At 43.1% G+C, this 27,966-nt stretch overlaps 1 protein-coding gene across 1 annotated transcript in view; it reads left to right on the top strand.

Moving 5' to 3' along the window:
• HPSE2 (heparanase 2 (inactive)) overlaps positions 1-27,966 on the top strand; it is a 311,923-nt gene that overhangs the window by 225,262 nt on the left and 58,695 nt on the right. Inside the window, exons 4-5 of the mRNA XM_040437147.1 lie at positions 672-845; positions 7,257-7,428. Coding sequence (XP_040293081.1) covers positions 672-845; positions 7,257-7,428 — 346 coding nt within the window. The remainder of the gene's footprint in view (positions 1-671; positions 846-7,256; positions 7,429-27,966) is intronic.

Here is a 27,966-nt window from a genome sequence, read left to right as displayed (position 1 = left end):
AGCCTTTCTCAACTTTAGAGCTTGAGAAAGGCTTTAAAGTTGAGCCGAAACGTTGCGTCCACATAGGTAAATAAACGTAATTTTCTACTGCATCCTGTTGAGAGTGCTGCCTTTTTGCACTTTTTGTATACTGGGCAATGGTCTAGTCCCCTTGGGCTTGCACCTCATTTATTCTCTTTATGTGCGCTTTCCATTTGGTGCTGCGATAGATAGATAGATAGATAGATAGATAGATAGATAGATAGATAGATAGATATGATATAGATAGATAATAGATAGATAGATAGATAGATAGATAGATAGATAGATGGATAGATATAGGATAGATAGATAGATAGATAGATAGATAGATATAGGATAGATAGATAGATAGATAGATAGATAGATAGATAGATAGATAGATAGATATGATATAGATAGATAATAGATAGATAGATAGATAGATAGATAGATAGATAGATGGATAGATATAGGATAGATAGATAGATAGATAGATAGATATAGGATAGATAGATAGATAGATAGATAGAACATTGAAAACTCCACGAATGTCTATAACAGGAGCAGCCCGCGTAGCTAATACATGTAATCCCCTTATCATGTTGGCTGGATGGCTCTTGGGTTCCCCATTGAGACGCTGTGTGCATTACAAGCTTTCTGTTTCCTCCCAGCCAGGTCTCTTGACAAACTCTATAACTTTGTTGACTGCTCTGGACTTCATCTGATTTTTGGACTTAATGCTCTTCGACGAAACTCAGATAATTCTTGGAACGGCTCCAGCGTACTCAGCTTACTAAAATACAGCGCCAGCAAGAAGTACAACATTTCATGGGAACTGGGGAATGGTGAGTGAAATAAATCCTTGTTACTTGTGTACACAAATGTGCAGAGATATGCTGCATCTATCATGTCATGTGTAATGTGTCCCTGTCATGGCGGCTGTTCCCAGATGTTGGGTTCATAACCCAAGTGAATCAGTGATCGGTGAGTGATGTATGGATTGAAGCTCATCCATTTCACTGTATTTTCACCATTCTCTCCAAACTACTATATTTTACTGACATTAAAGGAACATTTGGGGAAAATCAGGTCACTTGTGTTATGCCTAATGCAGGGTCTGAGGGGTGGAGCGTGACAAAGGGATCTCTCACTGCTGCTCTATGAAAACATTGGTGAATGCATTGGTTTTGTTGGAGTGCACCTTTAATAACTTAAATTAACAACTTCCTTCCATAAAATATATAATGCTGGCTGCTGTGCCTTACAGGGGTTGTCCCATCTGGACATTTATGGCATTTTAATAGGATATGTCATAAGTGTCAGATAGGTGCAGGTCTCACCTTAGTAACCAGAACAGGGCCTGCTATGAATGATGAGCATGTGTCACAGCACAGTGTGGTAAATACACCCCACACTGAACACAGAAGGGAAAAGGTATTAGGCCTGGAACCTAGGGAAAGGGAAAGGTCACACCTAGTGAGTCCCTACGGCGAGCCCTGACTGCTATCAGTATGAACAGACCTTGATGGTAAGAATGCTCGTACGCAGGAACCTAAGTAAATGTCACCGTAACAGGGCCCTGCAGATAGTGTCAGGACACGAATGGCCTATTCCTTCCCAGATGAAGGAATAGGAGACCCCCTCCGACATAATATCAGCAGGGAGGGGAAAACAACAAAGAAGATAAACTTAACTTCCAGAAGTATGCAGACGAGCAGGAACTTAGAGAGAACCAACACCAGGACTTCCACAAACAAGGAGCTATCAACCGCATAGCATGATGGGTGAGGCCAGACTAAATAGAGGAGAAGGAATGACCACTTAGGCTACACCTGAGACAAGAGGTGTGGTCATCCCTCGCAACAACATAGAAAAGTAAAACCAAAGAGGCTGTCAATCATGTGCAGCCAGTCTTCTCGATCTTCTAGTCCCTGTCACAGGCGGGACCATGACAGTATGGTGCGCATGTGCAGCTTTCTCAATTCAATGCTATTGGACTTCAAAGAATAGCCAAGCGAGAACACTCAGCTATTTTTGGAAGTTCCATAGAAGTGAATAGAGAGGATGCGACACGGGCATGGCCTCTTCTCTTTCCAATGCTGTGGGTCTTCTGAAACCGCTCTGCTCTTTTTGGATGTTCTATAGCAGTGAATGGAAAAAGTCATATATATGGTATATACATTGAACAAAAATATAAACGCAACACTTTTGGTTTTGCTCCCATTTTGCATGAGCTGAACTCAAAGATCTGAAACATTTTCTACATACACAAAAGACCCATTACTCTCAAATATTGTTCACAAATCTGTCTAAATCTGTGTTAGTGAGCACTTCTCCTTTGCCGAGATAATCCATCCCACCTCACAGGTGTGGCATATCAAGGTGCTGATTAGACAGCATGAATATTTCACAGGTTTGCCTTAGACTGCCCACAATAAAAGACCACTCTGAAATGTGCAGTTTGATCACACAGCACAATGCCACAGATGTCGCAACGTTTGAGGGAGTGTGCAATTGGCATGCTGACTGCAGGAATGTCTACCAGAGCTGTTGCCCGTGCAATGAATGTTCATTTCTCTACCATAAGCCGTCTCCAAAGGCGTTTCAGAGAATTTGTCAGTACATCCAACCGGCCTCACAACCGCAGACCACGTGTAACCACACTAGCCCAGGACCTCCACATCCAGCGTGTTCACCTCCATGTTCGTCTGAGACCAGCCAGCCGGACAGCTGCAGCAACAATCGGTTTGCATAACCAAAGAATTTCTGCACAAACTGTCAGAAACTGTCTCAGGGAAGCTCATCTGCTCGTCGTCCTCATCGGGGTCTGGACCTGACTGCAGTTCGTTGTCGTAACCGACTTGAGTGAGCAAATGCTCACATTCAATGGCGTCTGGCACGTTGGAGAGGCGTTCTGTTCACGGATGAGTCCTGGTTTTCACTGTTCAGGGCAGATGGCAGACAGCGTGTGTGGCATTGTGTGGGTGAGCAGTTTGCTAACGTCAACGCTGTGGATCGAGTGGCCCATGGTGGAGGTGAGGTTATGGTATGGGCAGGCGTATGTTATGGACAACGAACACAGGTGCATTTTATTGATGGCATTTTGAATGCACAGAGACACCGTGACGAGATCCTGAGGCCCATTGTTGTGCCATTCATCCACGACCATCCCTCATGTTGCAGCATGATAATGCACGGCCCCATATTGCAGGGATCTGTACACAACTCCTGGAAGCTGAAAACATCCCAGTTCTTGCATGGCCAGCATACTCACCGGACAAGTCACCCATTGAGCATGTTTGGGATGCTCTGGATCGTCGCATACGACAGCATGTTCCAGTTCCTGCCAATATTCTGCAGCTTCGCACAGCTGTTGAAGAGGAGTGGACCAACATTCCACAGGCCACAATCAACAACCTGATCAACTCTATGCGACGGGGATGTGTTGCACTGCGTGAGGCAAATGGTAGCCACACCAAATACTGACTGGTTTTCTGCCTCCCCACCCCCCCCCCAGTAAGGCAAAACGGTGCACATTTCAGAGTGGCCTTTTATTGTGGGCAGTCTAAGGCACACCTCTGAAACACCTTTGGAGACGGCTTATTGTAGAGAAATGAACATTCATTGCACAGGCAACAGCTCTGGTAGACATTCCTGCAGCCAGCATGCCAATTGCACGCTCCCTCAAATGATGCGGCATCAGTGGCATTGTGCTGTGTGATCAATCTGCACATTTCAGAGTGTCCTTTTATTGTGGGCAGTCTAAGGCACACCTCTGCAATATTCATGCTGTCTTATCACCACCTTCAAATGCTACACCTGTATGGTGGGATGGGTTATCTCGGCAAAGGAGAAGTGCTCACTAACACAGATTCAGACAGATTTGTGAACAATATTTGAGAGTAATGGGTCTTTTGTGTATGTAGAAAATGTTTCACATCTTTGAGCTCAGCTCATGCAAAATGGGAGCAAAACCGAAAGGGTTGCATTTATATTTTTGTTCAGTGTATATATAACATTATATACAGTATTACTGCCTGCAGCAGCATTTCATGTCTGCCAGTGTAGAAGCACATCTGATATTATTCTCCTCGTTTCCCCTGTCTGTGTTGTGTGTGTAAAACAGTTAACTTTATTCACAACATGACAACATCACCTAGAGACACGCAGCCATTTTACAAATCACCTGGAAACTGGCAGCCATGTAAACACACAAACACACATACAGTGAAATGTGAAGTAGCTGTTGTAATCGCCACAATGTTTCCACCATTAGTCCTATGTAGTTATCCCATTGAAGTGTCCCGTTGTGCTAACCCAGCTCATGTACAGTATGTCATGTAACACTATTGCTTACTGAATGTCAGTGGAGTGTCACATGACGGATGCCATATTTCATGGATGCATTACACAGGACTGACTGATTCATGGGCTATGCTGTTCAGATAGGGATCAAAAACCTCATAGAAAGCTACAGTATGTAATCAAAATTTTAAATACATGTAAGTTTGAAAAAAATGGTACGATTTCCTATTATATAAACAAGAATTGAAAAAAATACAAAACTGAATACCCCTTTACCTGTGGCAGCAGTTGACCCCATGACCCCATGGTCATGACCGGAATGGGATAAAACTCCTATTCACCTCACAATATTTTTGGCCATTGACAGGATGATTATGGTTACTATCTATCTATCTATCTATCTATCTATCTATCTATCTATCTATCTATCTATCTATCTATCTATCTTTCTATCCGATATCTATCTATCTATCTATCTATCTATCTATTTATCATCTATCTATTTATCATCTATCTATTTATCATCTATATCTATCTATCTATCTATCTATCCCATATCTATCTATCTATCTATCTATCTATCTATCTATCTATCTATCTATCTATCCCATATCTATCTATCTATCCCATATCTATCTATCTTTCTATCCCATATCTATCTATCTATCTATCTATCTTTCTATCTCCTATCTATCTATCTATCTATCTATCTCCTATCTATCTATCTATCTATCTATCTATCTATCTTTCTATCCCATATCTATCTATCTATCTATCTATCATTTTACAAGTTGCCAGTTTTATGTGATTAAAGGGGTTGTCCACTATTGATGATCTATTCTCAGGATAGGCCATCAATATCTGATTGGTGGTGATCCAACACCCCACAGCCCTGCTGATCAGCTGTTCCCAAATAGATCCAGCATCGGAAGTTGGTGCCGGAACTTCACAGCTTCATCCGTTTTGGAGCCGGTTTCTGCAGCACTGCTCTCATTGAAGCCAGTAGTGCAGTAACTAGTGCCGTTCAAACTGCAAATTTCCTACACTGACTTCCAATGCCGGAGCTGCTGCAGAATAGCTAATGGTCAGGAGGGCAGGGTATCTGATCCCCACTGATAGATATTGATGGCCTATCCTGAGGACAGACCATCAGTAGTAAAATCCTGGAAAAACCTGTTTATCACCAAATTTTTAAAGGGGCTTTCCCGTCAAAGACTTTTATGCCACATACACACTAGGTGAGACCTCTACCGGCTCACGATATATCCAGGCAGAGATTGAATACAGAGTGTTGGCTGTTTCAGTATCTCCTATAGACTAGAATGGACAACCATGGAAGAGCAGAGGTCGCCTGACCCACGATCTGGCAGAATAGATAGCCGCTGACCGCAGTGTCCCATAGAGAATCAGTCATATAAATAACCCGGCTGTTTCCATATTTCCATAGACTAGAATGGAAAGGACTTCAGAGCTTCATCCTCTACATCAGTTCAGCCCCTCCATTGTAATCTACAACGGGTCCTATGGATATGCTTAAAAATGTCTTTAATGGGACCTCCTGATAGACCTTTACTGATGGCTGATTGATTGATTGTAGGTCAGATAAGCAGCACTATTTCTGTAGATCAGGCTAATGATAAGAAAGTGGAATTCTTTGGAGCACTGAATGCTTGGTAATGGCCATGACATATCACCGCCACATCTGTCAGGTTGTTTTGCTTCACACCAGCAGGCCAGGAGAGGTCATGGAGGAGAATGACGTTCATTCTGTTCCTCCACTTTTATGTGAAAGCAAGACTAGGGCTATAGACCAAGAAAAATAACCACAAAATTCATTGGCCAACAGACACCTGTTCCTGGGAACCTGGCCTCCTTCCATGTATCCTTACTTAGACAGTTTATTTTCCTGAAGCAAGATTTCAAGATATTCACCTTCCATGCATCTGAGATAATAAGATCACATTCTGCACTGTTACTGTATAGCGGGGGAGGACAGCCTCTTCTGATCCAAGGGCTACATTGTCATAAGGAACTACTCCCGGGGGCCACAATAGAATTTAAAGGGAGTTTCCCACTAACATCACAGGATAGGGGATACGTGTCTGATCTCTGGGAATCCGACCATTAGGACCCCATGTGATCTGATCACAAAAACAGAGGTCCTGGAGTCTCTTTGAGAATAGAGCCAGAGGTGACATCCCCTTCCCTCCATTCACCTCTCTGAGTACAACGCTGGATGCTTTCTCCGGCAGTCTCATTGAAGTGAATGGAGCAATGGTCCCACATGATCACCACTGCTTCCATTTTCGTAGGAGAATCGGGGACCGCTGTTGTAATCGCAGGAAGATCCTGCAGATCAGACACTTAGTGCAGTACCATCTATAACATGAAGACATATCAACACTCCCACCTATTAGGAGATTGGGGGACACCTTCGTATCCCGATCAGTACTACACAGAAGAGTAGACAATGGATGCATATGGCCCCCTTCCCTGAAGATGTTGTGGCATCAACTTCCATGAGCTATAATGGAGAGAGCCACATGCTTTGGTGACCCCCTCTCACTTATATTCTCCTTTCTGGAGTGGTCAAAGGTCCCAGAGATGGCTACACCAGCCACCATTAGTAATTCATGTCCCTGCTCCTAAATGTATGCTACTCCTCTTCTCTTTTTTTGAGAAGCCGTATACAGACGAGTATTTCCAGACGCATGGGAACTGCACAGAATGGCATCGCAAGCTGTGGTCCCTGGATCTCGGATGTGGTCCCTGGATCTTATCCAGAGGACTAGTCCGCTAGGTGGTCACTGACAGCCATATGCCCGGGGTCACCTTTACTATACCATTCAGGAGGGGGATTTTCTTAATACAGTTTATCCACAAAAACGAAAACGATTCTATATGTCCATGACGTGGATATTACGACTCATTGTACCATGTTATTCCTGCAGAACCCAACAACTACCGGGCGCTGAATAGCCGAGCTGTGAATGGCAGTCAGCTGGGAAAGGACTACGTTCAGCTGAAGAATCTGCTGCAGTCTATCCGGACTTATTCCAGAGCACATTTGTATGGCCCTAACATCGGGCGACCCAAGAAGAATGTTATAGCGCTACTTGACAGGTATGTATTCAAAAATGTATTATTCAACATAAAAGTATGGGGCAGCATGACGGCTTATTATCAGTTCATGTGTACGAAGAAACTCATGATAGAAATGGACTGTTTGCTGCGGGTTCGCCAATTCACTTAATGGCCAATTTCACGTATGAAGGAACCATATTTCTACCTTCTTAATAGTGATCTGTTTTCAAGGGACTATGACCCTGTTAGGCCTCATGGGTGTCATAGAGGGGTGTCCCCCACGTCTTCTGCACCACCTTTTTTCTTACTGACTAGAGGAAAAAAGTTTTTTTTAGATTAGACATGTGTTAATGGGTCTTTCAAAGATACTTCCAATTAGAGGTCCCCTTAACTCTTTGAAGGGGTTGTCCAACCAACCTAAAACAAAAATTCCACTGGTTTCCAAATGTAAATGAATGAAACTTATATAAATTGTATATTTCAGTGCCGGACTTGTGGTCCCAGAAGTGGAGCGTCCACTGTCATTCTGAGACAGACAGAGAGCTGTGTCGATGATGTGATGAAGGGGCTGGCTGTCTGGCTCAGTTCAATAGCTAAACCAGCACCCCTTCTATGTTTCTGAAACAGATATGATGATGGGAGCTGGCTTAGCTAATAAATTGAGCAAGACAGCCAGCCCCTTCATTGCACCACTGACACATAGAGGGAGGAAGCTCTCTGCGTGTGTCAGAACGAACATGGAAGCTCAACTTCTGGGACCACTGAAATCTGGACATTCTTAAAGATTTCACAATTAAAGAAAATTAAAAGTTTAATTTACATTTCGAAACTAATAAAATACTTTGTTTCATCGGAAAACTCTTTCAGCAAGTCAGCATTGTACTGCAAAGCATTGTGGATACATAAGTTGTTGTTTTTTAAATCTATGGACACCTTTCCACAGATTTTTTGTTGTTCATTTAACTTCCAAAATGCTAAATTAAGCAACTTTCTAAATAGTCTTCACTAAATATTTCCTACCATGTGGCTTCTGCAGAATGTGTGTAAGTTCTTAACGTAGCTGGTGCTGCTGCTGAATCGGACATAAATCTGTCCAAGCTCAGCTCCTGTTTCTGACGGCTGTCTTTGCCCTTTCCTGCCCTTCTCTAAGTGCTAGAGGTGGCAGGTAGGAGGAGGAGGAGGTTGTACATGGCAGATCAGAATGTGGAGGAGAGGAGAGGATCCAAGGAAGGGCAGATCACATAGGCTGTAGATAGGGAAGAGACCACACATGAGGTATTCTGCAGGACACACAGATCCAGCTTGTCAAGTGAGAGGGACACGTCCACATGAGAAAAGCCTGAAACCAGGAGCGGGATGTAAACTGAATATTAGGTGGAATATTAGGAGATTGTAGTCTGGAACTCAGTGTAACTTTTTTTTTTTTTAACTCCATAACCTTTAAATAAAAACATATTTTAATACCTTCTTATATTGTAGGAACATCTAAATGAAACTATTATTTAGAATTTGTCAATTTAAGCTTTTTTTTCTAGAACTGTAATAACGTCCCCTTCCCAGAGGCAGAATGTGAACTTGAAGCGGCCCCATTTTGTAGGCAAATCCAAATTAACAGAAGGCAAGGCAACACAAGTAGGCAGGACCAGCAGAAATAGGTGGGGCCAGCAGAAATAGGTGGGGCCAGCAGTACCACAGTGCAGCACAAAATACCGCCCCAGCAGAACCAAATACCACAGTGCAGCACAAAATACCGCCCCAGCAGAACCAAATACCACAGTGCAGCACAAAATACCGCCCCAGCAGAACCAAATACCATAGTGCAGCACAAAATACCGCCCCAGCAGAACCAATTACCACAGTGCAGCACAAAATACCGCCCCAGCAGAACCAAATACCACAGTGCAGCACAAAATACCGCCCCAGCAGAACCAATTAGCACAGTGCAGCACAAAATACCGCCCCAGCAGAACCAAATACCATAGTGCAGCACAAAATACCACCCATCAGAACCAAATACCACAGTGCAGCACAAAATACTGCCCCAGCAAAACCAAATACCATAGTGCAGCACAAAATACCGCCCCAGCAGAACCAAATACCATAGTGCAGCACAAAATACCGCCCCAGCAGAACCAATTACCACAGTGCAGCACAAAATACCGCCCCAGCAGAACCAAATACCACAGTGCAGCACAAAATACCGCCCCAGCAGAACCAATTAGCACAGTGCAGCACAAAATACCGCCCCAGCAGAACCAAATACCATAGTGCAGCACATAATACCGCCCCAGCAGAACCAAATACCATAGTGCAGCACAAAATACTGCCCAAGCAGAACCAAATACCATAGTGCAGCACAAAATACCGCCCCAGCAGAACCAAATACCATAGTGCAGCACAAAATACCGCCCCAGCAGAACCAAATACCATAGTGCAGCACAAAATACCACCCCAGCAGAAGCGATTACCATAGTGCAGCACAAAATACCACCCAGCAGAACCAAATACCATAGTGCAGCACAAAATACCGCCCCAGCAGAACCAAATACCATAGTGCAGCACAAAATACTGCCCCAGCAGAAGCGAATACCATAGTGCAGCACAAAATACTGCTGCTCCCGCCTCAGTATTCAACTGTATCGCTGTCCTGAGGGCAACTATACAGTTAAATTCAGGAGGGCACCTGCGGGTACCGGCCAAATGCCTAAGTATCTGATGCTCCTGAGAGCATGCACTCCATTTCCATTGTTACCCCATTTCAGGAAAAATCGATTCGCTACTACGAAGCACGAGGAAATTCAGCTTTGCGATGAATCGAATTTTCCCTGAAATACGGATTGAAGTCCAATTTGGACAGTTCGATTTGCACAACACTAGTCATCAGCATTCAAGTCCTGGAAAACCCCTTTAATCTGAATTAACACTTTTTGCTGTCTTTCTTAGTTGACCAATTCTATTCATTTTTGTGGGACTCAAACTGCTGCCAAAGCGCACCAGTCTTCATTCTTCTTCATGATCAAATTTTTTATTATTGAGGTCAATGAATGAATGAATGAGAAAACTGATGCAATCCAAGGTGTGAACCTAACCCTACCTGCCAGAGACTAATTCTCAGATTACAAATTAACCAGAAGAAGACGGGTCATTAATTTCTACCTATAATCATATTGGTAATTCAGAAGTGATGACAGATGGAAAACGATCCTGGACTGGCTAAATGCCCACTTCATGTGAAGCGAATCCTCTTCAGTAGTGATCCTAACAATGGCAGATGTTTGGAGGAGAGGGCATAGTCATCCCTGGCACATAAGAAAACTGGTATAGAAGTGTAATCCTCTATCATGCTGATTACACAATGATGTCATCCTGCAGTGTATGGTATATAGATGGATATATAGTATGGCACATATACAGCCCAAGATGTAATAGGAGTCATTTCTATGTCTCCAAGACCACTCCGCTTTCCTGTACATGAGTGTCAAACACTCCCAGGCAACGCAGCAGGCAAAATGTGACCCGCAGGTTTCTGGCAAATGCACTTTTTTATAAAAAAGAAATACTAAAAAATATCGTCCTTTGTTTCACCCATGCTGAACAGGTGCTCCTTAAAGCTACCTTCACACTTGCGTTGTTAATTCCGGTATTGAGATCCGGCAGACGATCTTAATACCGGAATTAAACGTTGCACATCAGGAGGCATCCGTTCCGTTAGGATGCGGTTGTGTGAAATCAAAATGGAAAAAAAAACGGATCCGTCACTAAATAAATTGAAAGTCAATGGGTGACGGATGGGTGATTGGATCCGTCACCATTGACTTACATTGTTTTCAGTGCCAGAACAGTTTTTTTTTTCAGTTTTTATGACCAGACACAAAACCGCAGCTTGCAGAGGCTACCAGAATGGAAGACATCCTGATGCATCCTGAACGGATCTCTTACCATTCAGAATGCATGCGGATCTCAATAACGGAAGTGTGAAAGTAGCCTAAATATGTCCATACATTTACACCAGACAACTGGGATAAATACATTGATAAATCTCCTCCTTAGGCCTCCTGCACACGACCGTTTTTTTTCCCCGTTTACTGGCCGTTTTTTGCGTTCCGTATACGGTCCGTATACGGTCCGTATACGGAACCATTCATTTCAATGGTTCCGCAAAAAAAACGGAATGTACTCCGTATGCATTCCGTTTCCGTATTTCCGTTTTTCCGTTCCGTTTTAACATAGAACATGTCCTATTATTGCCCGCAAATCACAGTCCGTGGCTCCATTCAAGTCAATGGGTCCGCAAAAAAAACGGAACACATACGGAAATGCATCCGTATGTCTTCCTTTTCCGTTCCGTTTTTTGCTAAACCATCTATTGAAAATGTTATGCCCAGCCCAATTTTATCTATGTAATTACTGTATACTGTATATGCCATACGGAAAAACGGAACGGAAAAACAGAACAGAAACGGAACCACAACGGAAACAAAAAATGGAACAACGGATCCGTGAAAAACGGATCGCAAAACACTGAAAAAGCCATACGGTCGTGTGCAATAGGCATTACAGCTCCGCTGCTTCCCTCAAAGTGTATTATAAAACTGTCTGGCTGAAGCCACCACTAGAGGGAGCTTAGTGCATAGGAATGTATACAGTTACCATAGATTGCAGTGGAAGCTGTAAAAAAATCGCTGTGTACTGAGCGTTCCCTAATGGTAGCTGTATGAAAATGCATTGCTTTCATTAGAGATGAGCGAATTTCATATTTTGAAATTCGTTCACACTTCGTTTGGTGGTAAAAGCATAAATGCGTTAAGGATTCCGTTACCACGGACCATAACGCAATTCTATGACGGAATGCATAACGGAATGCCTTTAGAGGCAGTCCGTTATTCATTCTGTCATAATAGAAGTCTATGGGCTGCAAAACGGATCCGTCCCGTTTCCGTTATGCAGGGGAGTCCTTTCCTGCATAACGGAAACGGGGACGGATCCGTTTTGCAGCCCATAGACTTCTATTATGACGGAATGAATAACGGAATGCCTCTAAAGGCATTCCGTTATGCATTCCGTCGTAGAATTGCGTTAGGGTCCGTGGTAACGGAATCCATAATTTTACCACCAAATGAAGCGTGAACGAATTTAACAACATGAAATTCGCTCATCTCTAGTATTCATGTTTGGAAAAGAATTTCAGCAGCAATTTTCCCATAAACTTCTAGAAAAACACATATTCAGAATATCACAAAATAAAAATGCCATAAAAGCACATTACATTAAAAAGTGTGTTCCTTTTAAAACAAGTCCTTACACCATGGACCTGCCATGTCTATGTATTAGGTCCCTTTCACACGAGCGAGTTTTCCGCGCGGGTGCAATGCGTGAACGCCTAGCACCCGCACTGAATCCTCAGGGTCTGTGCCCCTGAGCGTTTTTTTTTTTTTTCACCCATCAGATCTGCGCTGCGTGAGAATCGCAGCACGTTCTATATTCTGCGTTTTTCACGCAGCCCTGGCCCGATAGAAGAACGTATTGTATCCAGATGTAATCCAGATGCAGTCCGGATACAATGCGCTTTTCACTGATGGTGATATTGATTGTAAACCTTCAGCTTTTTTTCACGCGCGTGAAAAACGCATCATAACTGATTGCACCCGCGCGGAAAAAAAACTGAAACACTGAACGCAAACAACAAAACGGACAAAACTGACTGAACTTGCTTGCAAAATGGTGCAAGTTTCACTGAACGCACCCTGACACAATCCGTATCGTTTGTGTGAACGAGGCCTTACACCGACGGCCCACTGATTTCAAAAGCAAGTGTGTAATGCTTTATTTGTCCTGTGGTGGCGCTGCAGAGTAACTGAATACTTGCTGCCAGGTTCCCTCGTAGATTGCAGTGGGGTTACTTGGAGCGGGATATCCTGCGATGAGCTTATTTTTGGGAATCTTTCTAACGTTATATGTATATAAACTGAACCGTGCCGCCCCTTTCGCTCCGAGTTTCCAGAGGTTGCTGCGGTTAAGCTCTGGTGAGTTCCGCCTGTCATCCAGTTCTTAACCAGTTCTCCGTTCTGCTTTATTGCTGTACGGAGATCCCAAGGCCAATGTTTATTACTCCAGTAATGAAGCCACAAATCACTGTTCTGGCAGACGCGGTCAGCCATCTTGACTTGTTAATAATATTTGCTTTAGAGCCTGCGCTCGGTTTTTACTGCCCAAACAGGATTATTGTCAGGATGCATTATGTAACATATTAGTTCTTCTGCCTTCGGATACATCGAAACTAAAACCTCAGACTCAATTTGGATAAATTGTAGCGTAGACGGTATAGTAAGGTAACGTATTTCCCTGACTTTTACAGTATCATCTATTACAAGTTTTTCCACCGCCGTATATATATATATATATTCATTCTGGAGAAGGAAACCTCCACTTGCATCCTACTGTATTTCTTTAAAGAGCGCCTATGAGCAAAATTAACCCTATTAAACAACAAATAGTGCCTGGTAGGGTTGATCCTGCTGATTACAATAATACTTGTCTTGTGAAAACCGGTTATGGCATTCCCAAGAAAAAGGCTTTTTATTCTTTATGGAGGTAAGGGCTTCTGAGTGCCAAGGAACGTGACCAGCACTGAAAAACTGAGGAGCCAAGGGGCACCAAGGGGCCAGGCCCCACCCCCAGTACGCTGAGGCCTTTACTAGCCTAAAGAATAAATGTATTTTTTCACGGGATTGAATTTTGCAAGACAGGTATCATTTTAATCGGCAGGATCAACCCTACCAGATAGTATGCCTGATTTAATAGGGTTACTCCTGCTGACAGGTGCTCTTTAACAGAGACATTTTTTTTCCCCAGGATCCCTTGCAAGTCATAAGCCACAATAAAGAGTGCATGTCCTAAAAAGCAGGAACTGTCGTCTCTTGTGACATGGGAGAATAAGCACTCGCATTCCCCACCTCATAACAATGCCGGAGCATCTTTTTTCTAAGAAGTACTTGTTGTTTTGTTACTCTGGTATTCCTCCTGGAAATATATGAAGTCATTCAGTGTTTCCTTTTGCCTTGCAAGGTAATGTCCAATAAGTTCATTTCCCAGAGTGATAACGGAGGAATGATACAATGTAGAATTCAAAGAAAAGATGCACAGCCTTTTTATTAGGACTACTTTCACACTTGTTGCGTTGTTAATTCCGGTATTCAGATCCGGCAAAGAAACTCAATACCAGAATGAAACGGATCCGTTTTGATTTTGCACATCAGGATGCATCCGTTCCGTTGTGTGAAAGGCGGAACAGAGACATCCTGATGCATGCTGAACCGATCTCTTTCCATTCAGAATGCGTGAGGACTAACCGAAAACATTATTTTTTTTCCGGTATTGAGATTCAGTTTCAATCTGGTGTTTTTGATGACTTTTTGTCACATTTTTTAGGACACACATTTTTTTGTTATTTTTAATTTTTTATCAGTGGTGCATTTATATGTTGCAGCAATGGCATTTTTTAAGCCATCTTTTTTCATACCCCTCTCTAGGGGAAAAAAATGCATTTCGCTCATATGTGAAGAAGAAAACCTCACTAAAAATGGTATAAAAACCACACGTGACATGGGAAAAACATCAGATTAAATTTATGTGCTTAGGAGTCCTAATGCAAGTATGTACTAAAACAAGCATGCTTGGATAGATTACAGACCTTCTTATAAGGGAACCTATCACATTGAGAATGCAGTTCGAGCAGGAGGAGCAGAAAAGACTGATATATAGTTTGTGGGAAAAGATTCAGTATAACTTGTAAAAATGTCTTTCTATGCTTAGGAGTCCCATGGGCGGTCCTATCAGTGATCGAGAGCCATTCCTGTATGTGTTTGTCCAGAAATAGCTGTCTATCACTGATAGTACCACCCACTTGACATAGCGTAGAAAAAGCAGAAATTTTAACGAAAACATTACAAGTTACTTTGATTCTTTTCCCACAAAACATATCCGTCTGCTCTGCAACATGCTACCTGCCCTTTAAGTTCAGTTTTTGGCTAGCTTCAAATCATGGTAGTTTTGATCTTACCATTAAAGGGGCTGTCTGACCCCCACAGCACTTTTAATTATGGGCCTCAGCCTAAATAAAAAATGACACCTATTCACGAGTGCCCCATTTACATCCAAACATTCTGTCTCCACTGCTTCCGGTCTCCTGTGGACCAAAGGTTATATATATATACCATCCATCGACACATGCACTGCTGCATCTATTCACTGAGTGTAGTGGTCATGCCCCCTTGGTCAAACAACCTCTTTCACCTCCGAACAGTTTTTCCTAAGCTCATGTTCAGGCTTTGAGAAACAGATCTAACAGAGCAGAGCTTAGGCAGCAGGGCTTAGGAGTAGGGCTGTTTTAACCTTTCATATCTGAGGCTCTGTAGGTCTTGTTTGAAAGTTGACTATAACTTTTAGAACTCGAGTTGGGAGTGATAGCAACTGAAAGCATGTTTCAGCTGCTTTCACTCCGATTTCTAAAGGCTATATCTTCTAATGTAGAGGAGCTAAGGCTAATACTGGTCTTGATTTAAAACTTAGATTGTTAGCTTTCAAACAAGACCAGACCGACATCTCTAGCTCCCACAGAGTCTGAGATAGGAATGGTTAAAACAGTCCCCATTCCCCTTTAGCTGGCTGTGATCTCAGGCACGCCGGAGGAGGAGGGGAGCAGTGGGAAAGCTAAAAGGTTGCAGGGAGAAGAAAAAAATAAATCATCTTCTCTTCTGACTCCAGGGGGAGGGTAGCATGGACCTCTGGTCATGTTACCCATCAATCAGAGAGCATACTTGATTGTCACAGATGTCTTTTTTTTCTATGAAAGGAGTGAGCAGATGAGCGGGGGGGGGGGGGGGGCGGGGGGGGGTCACTGCGCCAAATTAGGACATTTATTGATGCCATGACTCAGACTTTTACCAGTGTCCACAGTTTCAAATAAGTCACACCAAACACTTGTACTCCCCACAAAAACATGAATAAAGTTACCATTTTATACTGTTCCTCCTGTCCATATCCTATCGTTACCGCACAATATGTGGACCGTTCTCCAGCGATACCCGTTACAGTACATGCTACTGCATTAGTGATAACGATTATCACTTGAGAAGAATCGAATATAATATTTCTCACATGGTTATGGCAGAAAAACTCTTGGGCCCTGATTTATCATACCTTCACGCCAGAATTCTGGCATCAAAAAGTTGCCAAAATAGTGCTTTTGCGAATTTTTGCACCGACTTGAGCAAAACGTTGTCACCTTTTGCACTTTTATACCACTCACTCCAGTTTTGTGATGTGGGTGGGGCAGTGGGCGTGGCTAGCTATGTTAATGAGTTTCACTCCAGATTTATCACTGAGACGTTTTTTTAAAAAGCTGCAAAAAAGTTGCATTCTCACTCCAGTAGGAGGGTGGAGTAGGAAAACTGGAGAAGCTTCTCTAGACAAAAGTGTTAGGTTTAAAGGGGTCATCTCTCACTTCAGCAAGTGGCATTTATAATGTAGAGGAAGTTAATACAAGGCACTTACTAATGTATTGTTATTACCCATATTGTTTCCTTTGCTGGCTGGATTCATTTTTCCATCACATTATACTCGTTTCCATGGTTACGACCACCGTTCAATCCAGCCTCGGTGGCTGTGCTTGCACACTATAGGAAAAAGGGCCGGCCTATGTGTGTTCCTATGGTCCCGGCCACCAGAGAGGCCAGTGCTTTTTTTAATAGTGTGTAAGCATGGCCAACAATGCAGGATTGTCGTAACCATGGAAACAAGGAATAAGCTCTCTTTTCTGGAATACCCCTTTAACATTACGTGTATGAAATGGTTGATTTCCAAGTATCAAAATCTAGAACCAGAGAATGTGTACATCAAGCTAAATCTGAGAATTATGACCCTTGTAATACAACAGAGCAGACTGACAGATTTTATATTTTTTTTATGATATTCTGAAATATACAGATTCTGTATAACTAATGAAAAAAGCGTGAACAGTGCCATAATGCTTTCTGCTCTCCTGGACATCCAGAGTAGGGGTGTATCTACATACCTATAGGGACTCTGAAGCTTTAGGGGGCCCAAAGGCTTCTTTATCCATAGGAAGACAGCAATATGATATATGGCACAGGGCTGGTGGGCCCCTTGTGTCAGATTTTGCATTGGGGTCCAGGAGCTTCGAGTTACGCCTCCGATCCAGAGTATCAATAATTGCCATATGTCTGCAATACGCGCAGATTAATATACGGTTACACGCTGGGAAGGTTTAGTGCTGAGTTCAAGTGAAGCTGTCATCGCCGCAATGTCAGCCATAAACCTGACCGGTTACTCATAAAAGTACTGTCAAACATATTAGAAAGCTGTCTGACGACTGCCTACCTGACACCCGTCAACCCAAACTATTAACCCCTTAGGGTAGTATTACACTGGCTGATTTTTGGGCAGTGCGCCAATGAGTGATAACTAGTGTTGAGCGAATCAAAGTCAAATGAATTGACTTCGATCCGAATTTCAGGAAAAAGTTGATTCGATATGGAGCCGAGTTTATTTGCGTGTCATAGTAACAAATCAATTTTCCCTGAAATGGCGGTAAAAACTAAATATAATACATACTCACCTCATCCATTTGCGTGCGAAGAGGCCTTCGTGGCCATCTTGATTGAAGATACCGCACAAAAGCGTAGGACGTCACCATGTCAGCAAGCGTAATGACACCATCACGTTATCACATCACCACGCTTCTTCAATCAAAATGGCCGTGATGGTCTCTACGGCCGCGGTTGTTCCTCCCTCGTTCTGATTACAGATAAAAAACACGCATCAGCCGACATGAGCATCTGCTCGTTCACCAACTGCTCGATCATATGAGCCATTTACCAGGAAAAAAAACCAGGTTCCCGATAATTTGGACAATTATCGTGCAGTCTAATAGGGGGTTTAAAGGGGTATTCCCATCTCAGACAATGGGGCATATCGCTAGGATATGCCCCCATTATCTGATAGGCACGGGTCCCACCTACGCAGAAAAACAGAGAGGGGAAGGTGGTGGCCGGAGGATCCCAGGTTTCTACCCATACAAGTGAATGAGAGCGCACCATGCTTGCGCAGCCACCGCTCCCATTCTTTTCTATAGGGGGCGGCGGGTATAGCCGAGCCAGCGCTCAGCTATTTTCGGCGGCCGCATAGAAATGAATCGAGGGTGGCTGCGCATGCACAGTACACCCTGCGCCACCTTCCCCGCTCCGTTCTCAATGTAGGTGCGGGTCCCCAGCGGTGGACCCGCACCTGTCAGACAATGGGAGCATATCCTAGCGATGTGCCCCAATTGTCTGTGATGGGAAACCCCCTTTAAGGAGGCTACTAATTTTCACCTTCCATGGGCAGCTTGTTTTTTGCTTTTGCCATATTTTAGAGCCATAACTTTTTAATTTTTTTTATGCAGATGTCGCTGCGTAAAGTCTTGTTTTATTTCCTTTTCCATACTTTTATATATTTTTAAAATTTTTGTACATTAAAATTAGTGATATTTCTTTAATTTCATTCTCTAAATACTTTATGTATTTATGATTTTAGTTCTTTGTTCAGCTGTAACAATTTTGGGGATACCGAATATATGTTTTAGTTTAGTTTACTTATGACTTTAGTTTAGCAAACTGTTTTATGATACTTATGCTTAGCTTTTTCTTTTCCAAATTTTTTTTCAATTTCTTTTGATACTGAATAATTTTATATTAAGTTGCTATTAATAATAACGATACCCCTCACATTTTTGTAAATATTGTATTATATCTTTTCCTGGGACAACACTGAAGATCTGACACGTTGATACAATGTAAAGTCAGTGTACAGCTTGTATAACAGTGTAAATGTGGTGTGCCCTCAAAATAACTCAACACACTGCCAATAATGTCTAAACTGCTTGTAACAAAAGTGAGTACACCCCTAAGTGAAAATGGCCAAATTGCGCCCAAAGTGTCAATATTTTGTGTGGCCACCATTTTTCTCCAGCACTGCCTTAACACTCTTGGGCATGGAGTTCACTAGAGCTTCACAGGTTCCACTGGAATCCTCTTCCACTCCTCCATGAAGACATCATGGAGCTGTTGGATGTTACAGACCTTGCGCTTCTCCACCTTCCATTTGAGGAAGCCCCACAGATGTTCAATAGGGTTTAGGTCTGGAGACATGCTTGGCCAGTCCAGAACCTTTACCATCAGTTTCTTTAGCAAGGCAATGGTCATCTTGGAGGTGAGTCTGGGGGTCGTTATCATTTTTCAATACTGCCCTGTGGTCCAGTTTCCGAAGGGAGAGGATCCTGCTCTGCTTCAGTATGTCACAGTTCATGTTGGCATTCATGGGTTCCTCAATAAACAGTAGCTCCCCACAGCCATGACAGTCCCACCACCATGCTTGACTGTAGGCAGGACACACTTGTCTTTGTACTGCTCACCTGGTTGCCACCACACACACTTGCCACCATTGAACCAAATATGTTTATCTTGGTCTCATCAAACCACATGACGTGGTTCCAGTAGCCAATGTCCTTAGTCTGCCTGTCTTCAGCAAACTGTTGGCGGGCTTTCTTGTCCAATTTGATGCAGTGTGCGACATATGGTCTGACCATTGACAGGCTGACCCCCCACCCATTAACCTCTGCAGCAATGCTGGCAGCACCCATACAACCTCTGGATATGACGCTGAGCACATGCACTCAACTTCTTTGGTCGCCCATGGCGAGGCCTGTTCTGAGTGTTAAACCGCTGTATGTTCTTGGCCACCTCGCTGCAGCTCAGTTTCAGGGTGTTGCCGATCTTCTTATAGCCTCGGCCATCTTTATGTAGAGCAACAATTCTTTTTTTCAGATCCTTAGAGAGTTCTTTGCCATGAGGAGCCATGTTGAACTTCCAGCGACCAGTATGAGAGAGTGTGAGAGCGATAACACCAAATATAACACACCTGCTCCCCATTCACACCTGAGACCTTGTAACACTAACGAGTCACATAACACTGAGAAGGGAAAATGGCTAATTGGGCACAATTTGGCCATTTTCACTTAGGGGTGTACTCACTTTTGTTGCCAGTGTGTTGAGTTATTTTGAGGGCACGCCCAATTTACACTGTTACACAAGCCGTACACTGACTACTGTACATTGTATGAAAGGGTCAGATCTTCAGTGCTGTCCCATGAAAAGATAGAATAAAAAATTTACAAAAATGTGAGGGATGGACTCACTTTTGTGAGATACTGAATATATAAAACAAAAAATCTCAGTGCATTAAAAATAAATTAATTTGCCTTGTAATAATAATAGTTAACCCATACATTTCCAGTAGGTGCCACTCCCAGCTTGGGCACCTGCTGCTAGCTAGAGAACGAAGCCCTGCCTCGTGCCGCCGTGAATGGAGATGTGGTTGTGTATGCAAAGCTCTCTCCATTCATCTCTATGAAAATAGCGGCGTAAGCTGTGTCTACGCCATAAATGTCCAGATGGGACAATCCCTTTAGACCTCATGCACACGACAATATTACAGATCCATACCTGGCCCCTGTGGTATGGATACTTAAAATAGCACTAACATTATCTTATAGCGAGATCTATAAGCCCAACTGAAACCAGATATTTTTTATATGCAGCCTGTGTGGGCATGCTTCATTGACTCCTGAAAGAAAATTGCTTTACGGCAGCCCCATGGTCCATAGAGACAATGGACAGGAGAAGACCTCATGGACCTCTAAGGCCTTTTTCACACGGGCGAGATTTCCGCGCGGGTGCAATGCGTGAGGTGAACGCATTGCACCCGCACTGAATCCAGACCCATTCATTTCTAGGGGGCTGTGCACATGAGCGGTGATTTTCACGCATCACTTGTGCGTTGCGTGAAAATCGCAGCATGCTCTATCTTCACGCAACGCAGGCCCCATAGAAGTGAATTGGGCTGCGTGAAAATCGCAAGCAAGTGCGGATGCGGTGCGATTTTCACGCATGGTTGCTAGGAGACGATCGGGATGGGGACCCGATCTTTATTATTTTCCCTTATAACATGGTTATAAGGGAAAATAATGGCATTCTTAATACAGAATGCATACTAAAATAGGGCTGGAGGGGTTAAAAAAAATAGAATAATAATTTAACTCACCTCATCCACTTGTTCGCACAGCCCGGCTTCTCTTCTGTCTTCTTTGCTGTGTGCAGGAGGAAAAGGACCTGTGGTGATGTCACTGTGCTCATCACATGGTTCATCACATGACCCATCACCATGGATCGTTGTGACGGACCATGTGATGAGCGCAGTGACGTCACCACAGGTCCCTTTTCCTCCTGCACAGCAAAGAAGACAGAAGAGAAGCCGGGCTGCGCGAACAAGTGGATTAAGGTGAGTTAAATTATTTATTTAATTTTTTTTTAACCCCTTCAGCCCTATTTTACTAAGCATTTCTGTATTAAGAATGCTAATATTTTCCCTATAACCATGTTATAAAGGGAAAATAATAAAATCTACACAAACACCAATCCCAAACGTTCGGGTTTGGGTACCAAACATGCCGAATTTTTCTCACGCGCGTACAAAGCGCATTAAAAATGTTTTGCACTCGCGTGGAAAAATCGCACATTTTCCCGCGATGCACCCGCATCTTTTATCCGGCCCAAATCCATGACACCCGTGTAAAAGAAACCTAAGGGAAAGTTTTCTGGGTATGCTCTATGACCTGTGCAGAGGTCATTGTACAAGGAAGGAATACATAAGCTGTGACAATCACTTACTGTGAATGGTGGATCCTGTCTTATCTATACACAGAGTGATATCATTGCAGGCAGATAGAATGACAGATAAGCAGATAACTGCAGCAAAGTGATCTGTACAGAACAAGAAGTGGTGCAGATTATTAGTCTTATTGGCCGGTGCGAAAACTGCAGGATTTTATAGTTTTGTTTAATATAGATAGTGACATGGAAAATTAAAAATAACATCACCAATAATTCTTAAAAAATATGTTAAACAAATAAAACGTGATTTAAACAATAGGTCGTTTACTGATGACACGTTCCCCTTTAAGAAATCCAGTGGAAAATTCTCCAAGTGTCTTAAAGATCAAATTTTCGCTTGTGCAGAATACATTGTTAATTTGTATTGTTGAAGCTAAAACTTTACCAACCGTCCTGGAGTCTCTATAGACATTCGTAGCCTTCCTTCTGGCCTCTGCAGACACGTTGATCATTGATACATCCAGGTAACACTATATTCCATATGTTATCACCACAATGTTACAACGCCTCCTACCAGAACCCCGCTTCTCTCTCTCCCTTTTTATAATTCCTTGTGACTGATGTTCTCTGCATTGATCATTCTCTACAACCTGCACTTACCCAACATACTCCACTTTATCTTCAGATCCCCTTGGTCCAACAGCCAGTCTGAAGGTGAAACTGAAGGCGGTAACATGGGATCAACGCGACTGGGGGAAAAGGGGCTGATGTTGACAGACACATGCGTCCACATGCACTCATAGTCTGCACAGTGGTTGCCAGGTCTACGGAAGTGCGGCATTATTCAAAAGAGTAGATCTGTGGAGAACATCAGTAACAAGTAAGTACTTTTATTTTATTGCAAAAACTAGATATATGGCATGAAGAGCCTGTAGCTGACATCATACTGCATGCACCTAGCCGCTCATATGTAAAATAGGAAGTTACTGACTTTATATGTTTTCATTGTTTTACCCAAAATGGGAATAATTTAGATATATTATTAAGGCCTCTTGCACACGAACATTGTGCATCAGTTCCGTGCATTGGGGACCGCACTTTGCGGTCCCCAATGCATGGGCAACGTCCGTGCGGCGGCCGGGACGGATCGAGACCCATTCAACTTGAAATGGATCCGTGATCCGTCCGTCCGCACCGCAAAAAAAATACATGTTCTATTTTTTGGCGGTGCGGAGGCACGGAGAGAAAAAACCACGGTTTCGATCAGTTTTTTCCGTCCGCATCTCTGTGATTGCTGACCCCATTCAAGTGAATGAGGCGGAGTGCACGCGGGCCGGAGCCCGTTGTATTGCAGACCCGCTGTATGACACATTGGCCGTGTGCAAGAGGCCTAAATCAGTTGAGTTTCTTTTTTTTTTGCTTTTTTTTTTTTTTTGCAGTAGCCATTTTTAAAGGGGTTATCCATGATTAATGTACAAAATGGAAATCAGACATCATATAGTACATGACAGTCTCTTTCTAACAAAGCTAGAACCAGCCTGGACCTCACATGGATCAGAGATCTCACCATTCATTGCTCCAATTTTTGTTACATTTATTTTAATCTGGAAGCTCAGGGGGTGTGTTTGTACTCAAGGGGCGTTTCATGTCCCCTGCTCTCTCTTCCTATCACAGCTCAAGGGGCGTGTCCCTTTCTGCTGTAGCTTTCTCCCTGAAACTATTACAGCTGTTTTATTTTTTCAATTTATGGCATTTTTTACATTTTGGAGAGAAACCACTGTGGACAGGGGACTAAGGATTACAGTGACAATACTCTTAAGAGTATACTAGTAGTACACTTAAGGTCATCATACACATTAGATGAATGGCGAAGAACCTAACAATTTTTGTCGGAGCAGCTGAATATCTACTGTGTAGGGTATTGTCTCCACTCTCCCCCAACACACGTCAAGGGAAGGATTGGACGTGTCTGATTTGGATGTTATTCATCCTTTTGTTCTCAGGGCAGATAAGCTGCTGTCGGGCTGCAGATTACTCCACTCTTCCTATTGAGAACACATATATACGTTTGACAGAGCGGAGCATGCAAGTATATTAAGGACTTGGAAGAATAGCTGTCAGTGTAATTGAGTCAATTTATAATGGAGTTTATTCTACAAAACATTTTTTGGGCAGAATGAAAAATGGACAGTTAAGGTGGCCTATATACCTTAATAGCTTTCAGCCAAACTATGTCTCCGGACACTACCTTACACATATATCCTTGGCGAACGTGTATGTATTAATTATGGGGAGAGGAGAAAGTCGCTGCCAGACACCTCCGATGTTGGCTTATCTTCAGGAGAATTAAAAGGACTGGAGTTAAATTTAGGTTGCCTTCTTTCTTTCTCCCCCCGACATCTGGAGAGCTGAAAGTTTCTCAATATACATTAGATTGTTAACCCGGGTCCCCGCTAAAAATGGCAGTAGTCTAAAGTGTATGGGGCCTTAGAATCCCATGAATTCTTTGAGTTTAGGGCCACGTAATCAGAGGAATGAAGCGATCTGTTTAGTGCAATATTTGAAAGTGTGGTCATGAAAATAAAGGCAATGCTTATGTACAGTAAATAGGCACTGTGGTCAGATATTGCATGAAACCCACCATACTCTGCAGACCATGTAGAGAACACAGTCCTTTTAATCCAGTGACAGGTGGCATCTTCTCTGTTGTAGTTATTATTTTTCCTTTTCTTCTCCATCATCCCCAGACCACCATGATGACTTCTTAATGTGCTGCTGAGACATCTTTGGCCTCTCATTTCTGCAGCCTCAATCACAACACAAATAATTAAAATAATAATTCCTGTAGTAGTTCAGACCTCAGACCAGACTGCTAACAGCTGAAACAGTACATAATACACAAATTTGGCACATCATTTGTGGTGGTTTTGTTTACTGAAGCGTCTATATGTGTGTGACACATTGATTCCTTATATGCTTTTCATGATAAAATGTAGTTCTGTTCTTTTAGAATAATATATTTAAAAGGATCCTGTCACAATTGAACATGGTGTCCCGTCGGCATGCATCATAGTTCTAGAGCAGGAGAAACCTGAGCAGATTTGCTAGTGAGAAAAGAATCACTTTGTTTCTGCCCTGCATAACGGAAACCAGACGGATCCGCTATACTTGCCCACAAACTTTTCTATTGTAACAGATCAAAACGGAATGCCTCTTAAAGGCTTCTGTTTTGCATTCCGTCTGGGCATTCCGTTATATTTCATTATAAACGGAAACTATAACGGAGTGCCATAGCGCTAGTGCGAACCCACCCTAAGTGGATGGGCACCATTGTACAGGGAAAACAGTGAAGGCTACATGGTACTAAACTAGTGCTGCTCCCCCTTAAAGGGTTTTTGCCATTATTGATGTAAAAAATGGAAATCAGACATCATATAGTACATAACAATCTCTTTCTAACAAAGCCAGAACCAGCCCTGTACCTCACATGGATCCAGAGATCTCCACATTCATTGCTGCAAATGTTCTGCTAGATTCTCTTCAGACTGGCAGCTCAGGGGACGTGTCCATTCTCAGGGGACGTGTCCTTTCTCAGGGGACGTGTCCTTTCTCAGGGGACGTTGTCCATCTCAGGGGACGTGTCCTTTTGTGCAGCTCTCTCCCTATACCTACCACAGCTTCTAGCAGAAGATAGGGCTGGTGACAGACAGTGGAAGATTTAAACTGAGCGTGTGTGAGCAACTCAGTGAGGTAGACATGAATAAGGAAAAGAGCAGGTGGCGCCATACAGATACATTTTATTGAATATATTATAAATATAGACAGGCACACACTTCATTTGGAATAATCCAGAGGTCTTTAGTCTGTATCATCCACATATTCCTTTATTATGTTTATAAGAAAATATAAAAAAATATAAGAATAATAATAATAATAATACTTAAAATACCAATACCCCTCTATTTGCTGTATATGGGGTAGATATGTTAGGTCTCCCTTTACTCCCACATATACATACAATACGGTACTATATAGATAGTCTCTATCCCCTATATATGCCCCTTCTAGTCCAACTGAAAGCTGGATTAGTATTCAGCTAATATTATAGTTCAAAGAATGTTCAGGATTACATTGGTTACATTGTCTCTTTCTCTTTCCAATTGATATTCAACTCATCAGCAGTATATAAATAATATGCAGACAAATCGTCAATCCGAAAGGTTATTTTAGATTGTTGTGTAGATATACAGTTCCCATGCAATGGTTTTCTGAGTCCCCTTTGTATAGATGGCAATATACACTGCTCAAAAAAATAAAGGGAACACTTAAACAACACAATGTAACTCCAAGTCAATCACACTTCTGTGAAATCAAACTGTCCACTTAGGAAGCAACACTGAGTGACAATCAATTTCACATGCTGTTGTGCAAATGGGATAGACAACAGGTGGAAATTATAGGCAATTAGCAAGACACCCCCAATAAAGGAGTGGTTCTGCAGGTGGTCACCACAGACCACTTCTCAGTTCCTATGCTTCCTGGCTGATGTTTTGGTCACTTTTGAATGCTGGCGGTGCTTTAACTCTAGTGGTAGCATGAGACGGAGTCTACAACCCACACAAGTGGCTCAGGTAGTGCAGCTTATCCTGGATGGCACATCAATGCGAGCTGTGGCAAGAAGGTTTGCTGTGTATGTCAGCGTAGTGTCCAGAGCATGGAGGCGCTACCAGGAGACAGGCCAGTACATCAGGAGACGTGGAGGAGGCCGTAGGAGGGCAACAACCCAGCAGCAGGACCGCTACCTCCGCCTTTGTGCAAGGAGGAACAGGAGGAGCACTGCCAGAGCCCTGCAAAATAACCTCCAGCAGGCCACAAATGTGCATGTGTCTGCTCAAAAGGTCAGAAACAGACTCCATGAGGGTGATATGAGGGCCCAACATCCACAGGTGGGGGTTGTGCTTACAGCCCAACACCGTGCAGGACGTTGGCATTTGCCAGAGAACACCAAGATTGGCAAATTCACCACTGGCGCCCTGTGCTCTTCACAGATGAAAGCAGGTTCACACTGAGCACATGTGACAGATGTGGACAGAGTCTGGAGACGCCGTGGAGAACGTTCTGCTGCCTGCAACATCCTCCAGCATGACCGGTTTGGCATTGGGTCAGTAATGGTGTAGGGTGGCATTTCTTTGGAGGGCCACACCGCCCTCCATGTGCTTGCCAGAGGTAGCCTGACTGCCATTAGGTACCGAGATGAGATCCTCAGACCCCTTGTGAGACCATATGCTGGTGCGGTTGGCCCTGGGTTTCTCCTAATGCAAGACAATGCTAGACCTCATGTGGCTGGAGTGTGTCAGCAGTTCCTGCAAGATGAAGGCATTGATGCTATGGACTGGCCCGCCCGTTCCCCAGACCTGAATCCAATTGAGCACATCTGGGACATCGTGTCTCGCTCTATCCACCAACGTCACGTTGCACCACAGACTGTTCAGGAGTTGGCAGATGCTTTAGTCCAGGTCTGGGAGGAGATCCCTCAGGAGACCATCCGCCACCTCATCAGGAGCATGCACAGGCGTTGTAGGGAGGTCATACAGGCACGTGGAGGCCACACACACTACTGAGCCTCATTTTGACTTGTTTTAAGGACATTACATCAAAGTTGGATCAGCCTGTAGTGTGTTTTTCCACTTTAATTTTGAGTGTGACTCCAAATCCAGACCTCCATGGGTTGAAAAATTTGATTTCCATTTTTTTTATTTTTGTGTGATTTTGTTGTCAGCACATTCAACTATGTAAAGAACAAAGTACTTCAGAAGAATATTTAATTAATTCAGATCTAGGATGTGTTATT

This window comes from Bufo bufo, chromosome 6 (genome assembly GCF_905171765.1).
Source record: "Bufo bufo chromosome 6, aBufBuf1.1, whole genome shotgun sequence".
In the NCBI taxonomy this organism is placed as follows: Eukaryota; Metazoa; Chordata; class Amphibia; order Anura; family Bufonidae; genus Bufo; species Bufo bufo.
The sequence above is the reverse complement of the archived record's forward strand: the minus strand, read 5'-3'. Positions and strand labels throughout refer to the sequence as shown.